A 4,781-nucleotide genomic window follows, 5' to 3' on the forward strand; every position below is an offset into this window, starting at 1 on the left:
GCTGGTAGAGCGGGCACTCAGGTGGGTCACAGGCCTATGTTATAGTAAGGGGCCACACTAGTTTAAGTGCATTGTAACATTATCCTGGCCCAGAATGCTTGCTGAAATACCAGCTCCTGGTGTGGGGTCCTCTCCTTAGCTTTCACTGCCCTTTAAGGGGCGATGCCATTTCTGGTTAGTCTCCAAGGCAGACCCACTTCGATTCTTCTCTTTCTGTATTTTATTGAAATATTTGTGCGCCTTGCCTGAAATGATTTATTTTGTTGTTGTTTGAAGGTGAGAATATGGGAAATCCCCGATGGTGGTCTGAAACGGAATATGACGGAATCTGTTCTCGAACTGTATGGACACAGTCGGAGAGTTGGCCTTATTGAGTGGCACCCCACAACCAATAACATTCTGTTCAGTGCAGGCTACGATTACAAGGTACAGGCATCCACAAGTTGTCTCTCTCTCTATCTCTCTGTCTCACTCTCTCTCTCCCCCATCTCTCTCTCTCTCTCTCCCTATCTCACACTCTGTGTCTCTCCATGTCTCCCTATCTCTGTCTTTCTCTCCCTATGTCACCCTCTGTCTCTTTGTCTCTCTCTCTCTCTCGGTGTGTCTCTCTCTCTGTGTGTCTGTCTCCCTGTCTCTGTCTCTATTTCTGTCTGTGTCTCTGTCTCCCTATCCATGTGCATCTCTCTCTCTGTCTGTCTCGCTCTCTCTCCCTCATCTCTCTCTCCCTCTCTGTGTTTCTCTCTCTCTGTCTCCTTTTCTGCCTCTGTCTCTGTCTCTCTCTCTCTTTGTGTCTCTCACTCTCTTTCTTTCTGTCTGTGTCTCTCTCTCTGTCTGTCTCTCTCTCTCTGTATCTGTCTCTCTCTCTCTATGTCCTCACTGATGTTCTGTGCCACATTGATGACTGAAGGTTGTACAGAGGGAGTGCTGTACTGTCAAAAGAGCTGTCTTTCAGATGAGGCGTTGACTGTCAAAAGAACTGTCTTTCAGATGAGGCGTTAAACAGGAGCCATGTTTGCTCACTCAGTTGGACATGAAAGATTGCGTGGCATTATTTCAAGGGGAGGGTATTCCTCCCTGTGCTTGAGGCAACGTTTATCCTCAACAAATATCACTGAAATCAGACTATGTGCTCATTTGTCACATTGCAGTTTGTGGGAGCTTGCTGTATTCAAATGGGTTGTCATGTTTCCCACAGTACAACAGGAGATCCATTTTAAAAGTATATCCTTGGTTGTAAAGCATTCTGGGACCCCGCTGTTGTATGGGGCACTATATAAATGCGGGTCTTTCTTGCACAAAAGGCTTATCACATCCTCAAGGTCACAGAGTGCTTTACCAACGGATTGTTTGTAAGGCAATATCTCGGTGTAGTACAGTCACCAGGCCCCTGGGGTGCAGCGATGGGAGTTTCACCCCGATGGTATCTGGTGTTGTGCACTGTCTGCAGACACTTCACCCACTCCGCAATAAAATCTGGAAATCCCTGGAGACCCCAGTGGTGTTTCCGAGAGACAAAAGCACCAGCAAGATGACCAACTGTACGTTGATCCCTTCGCAAATGGGAGGAGGCCACAGAGGAAGGTAACACCTCGTTCTGGGGCTCAGGAATGTAAATGTTGCTCATTTGACCCAAGTGTAGCGTATGAAGCCTGCAGATTGGGCCAATGAGAATGTCCTCTGGTGTTTTACTCTGTAAAGTGTTGGACATTTGGAGCGGCATTTGTGGAACCAATTTACTACCCGACCTGGCAAAGCCACAGATTGGTGTGGTAAATGGAAATGGTCCCATTTGTGAGGAAGAGGAAGATCTCCCAATGTTGGCACATCATGGGGTCACAGCAGAGGCAGCTTTCCTCTGACCTGAATCATTATTGATACGATGCCATCGAGTTTGACACCGAGTACAGATTAAAAAAGGAAATCCCCCTTTTGCACCGACGGCTCTCCACCTAGAGCACGTAAACCTCAGAAGATCAGTTTAAAACAAAGCCAGGAAAAGTAAGATGCAATCCTCACTCATTCAGACAATCACTGTGGAAGAGCGGCGAGGCACTGTATGAAAAAGATAAGAGTCAGTCACTAATTCTAACATTGTAACCAACACTGGAAGCGTCTCACGATGCTACCAGATAAATACAGTCTGAGGGAAATCTCGACTGGAAGTAAAACGAGTAGAAAGGAACTTGTGTTTGCCAACTTGTTAAATTCAGGCACTGCATTCATTTATCTGCATGACCAAGTCAATGACCCACAGCTCCAATGTAACTGTGTTATAGAGTCATACAGCACAGAAACAGACCCTTTGGTTCAACTAGTCCACACTGACCATGATCCCAAATTAAACTGGTCCCATCTGCCTGTTCTCAGTCCATATCCCTCCAAACAATTCTCATTTATGTACTTATCCAAATGCCTTTTAAATGTTGTAACTGTACCTGCGTCCATTATTTTCTGTGGAAGTTCATTCCAGACACGAATGAAACTTTGTGTTTAATAAAAAGTCCCCTCATGTCTTTTTTAAATCTTTTGCTTCTTACCTTAAAAATATGTTCCTTAGTCTTGAAATCCCCCAACCTAAGGAAAAGAAACCTGCCATTCACCTTATCCATACCCTTCATGATTTTAAAAATCTCTATAAGGTCACCTCTCAACCTCCTACTCTCCAGTGAAAAAAGTCCCAGCCTATCCAGCCTCTCCCTATAACTCAAACCTTCCATACCCAGCAACATGCTGGTAAATCTCTTCTGAACCCTCTCCAGCTTGATAATATCCTTTGTACAAGAGGGTGACCAGAACTGCACACAGGACTCCAGAAGAGGCCTCACCAACATCCTGTACTACCTCAAAATAACGCCCCAACTCCTATACTCAAAGTCTGAGCAATGAAGGCAAGTGCGCTAAACACCTTCGTAACCATTGTGTCTACCTGTGTTTCTTTCTCCCAGATACTGATCTGGAACCTAGACATTGGCGAGCCTGTGAAGATGATAGACTGTCATACAGATGTCATCCTCTGCATGTCCTTTAATACTGACGGAAGCCTGTTTGCTACTACCTGCAAGGACAAGAAGCTGAGAGTGATCGAACCCCGGTCGGGTAAAGTACTACAGGTAAATAATGATTTATTTTGCCAGCTGGCAGTACAGAACTTGAGTATTTCTCCTGTAATGCGATAGTTGCGTTCTTGTGTGACCTTGCACTATAAAAAAATCGCATGCTAGGGAAATCGCTTTAGAAAATTGCTACACCTGTACAGCAGAAAGTTTGCGTTATCCAAACTGCATCCATTATTCATCAATTGCGTTAAAGCCAATTTGTGTCAACGAAACATGTGTTATGGTGGAACTACCTGTACAACTGAAAAGAAAACACGTGGTTGAAGTTTTAGACATAACACAGTGTGGAGCTGGAGGAACACAGCAGGCCAGGCAGCATCAGAGGAGCAGGAAAGTTGACGTTTCAGAAATTTCTGAAGAAGGATCCCGACCCAAAACGTCAGCTTTCCTGCACCTCTGATGCTGCCTGGCCTGTTGTGTTCCTCCAGGTGTTATCTCAGACCCCAGCATCGGCAGTTCTTACTATGTCTGATATGGTTGAAGTTTTTCATCTTGCATTTGTCAAGATAATTGGCAAGAAATGCCACTGTAAAGGAAGAACAACTTTTGAATAAGATAGGAGGGGCCAGTGTGGAGCTAGACATGTAGTCAGTATTTACTAAACATTGACAGATTATGTCAAACAGGAGATCTGTTTAGCCATCAGTCAAGCTCACAGTGGGGTCCACTTGTCCACACTGGAAGTAACGTATATTTATACACACTGCTCTGTTCTTTGCAGACAGAAAGAACATGTACACAAACATTGCACCTGATTCAACTCAACAAAACAAGCCATTCGCTGGTTCGTTTACTCATTCAATTCCTTGACTAATCACAAGCAACCTGCTTGGTTTAAGTTTAAACAAAGCTCAGCAGGTTAACTATCAGTCATCATCTGTCTGATGCACTGTTCTTTAGAACACCTGTATTATTTGCCAACCAGTCTGCATCGTCTTCTCACACAGGGTTTCCTCTTACTTTGGTATTTCTTGCAAATTCTCCTGATGAGTGCAAGATGAAAAGTATCTTTTCTTCAGCAATACTCAAACTGTATATTTCTCAAAAATCTGAATAGATTTGAAATGGTGCAGATAATGAAATATTGGGTTGTACAAGAGACACTGAAAGTGAAACATGCAGATACAGCAAACAGTTAGGAAGGGAAAAGGATCTTTACAAGATCAATGAAGAATTGCTGCAAAGGTACAGGCTTTTCTATGAGTGCATTGGGAACAATTGATGGCTGTGTCTATGGAAGGATATTCTCACCTTCAATCAGAACAGAGAAGTTTGACAAAATTGATCCCTGGGATGAGAGAATTTGATTTTATTTGACATGATTTATTATCGTCAGGTAGGAAAATGCAATTTGGGTTAAAGGTCAGCCCTGGTCTTATAAAGTGGCAGAGCTGATGTGAAAAGCCATTCGGGCTACACCTGCTTCTGTTTTGAATGGGGTTATTTCTTGGCACCTTGTGATACTTGGTTTTCTCCTGAAAGGACACTTAGTAAGCAAAAGGTAAAAGGGGTTCAATACTTTGTAACTCGTGGTGCGACACATGACAGGGATAATGTGAATGGAGAATATGCAAAGGCCATCACCAAACGGTGAGCTTTCTTCACTCGTTCTAACTTTCCAGTTTTGATCCGACGTATATTGTCAGGTTGAGCAAGTTGGAGCCA

The 4,781-nt window shown here is 43.8% G+C and overlaps 1 protein-coding gene across 1 annotated transcript; it reads left to right on the forward strand.

Annotated features, from left to right (window-relative positions):
- Positions 1-276: 276 nt before the first annotated feature.
- LOC125482022 (coronin-2B-like) lies at positions 277-3,110 on the forward strand (the record flags this gene model as incomplete). The annotated part of the gene is made up of 2 exons (XM_048593993.1): positions 277-426; positions 2,946-3,110. Coding segments are annotated over 2 exons (315 nt in total), but the record flags the coding sequence as incomplete, so codon positions are not given.
- Positions 3,111-4,781: the final 1,671 nt, after the last annotated feature.

The sequence above is a fragment of the Rhincodon typus genome, unplaced genomic scaffold (assembly GCF_021869965.1).
Source record: "Rhincodon typus isolate 14 unplaced genomic scaffold, sRhiTyp1.1 hic_rhity00005053, whole genome shotgun sequence".
Taxonomy (NCBI): Eukaryota; Metazoa; Chordata; class Chondrichthyes; order Orectolobiformes; family Rhincodontidae; genus Rhincodon; species Rhincodon typus.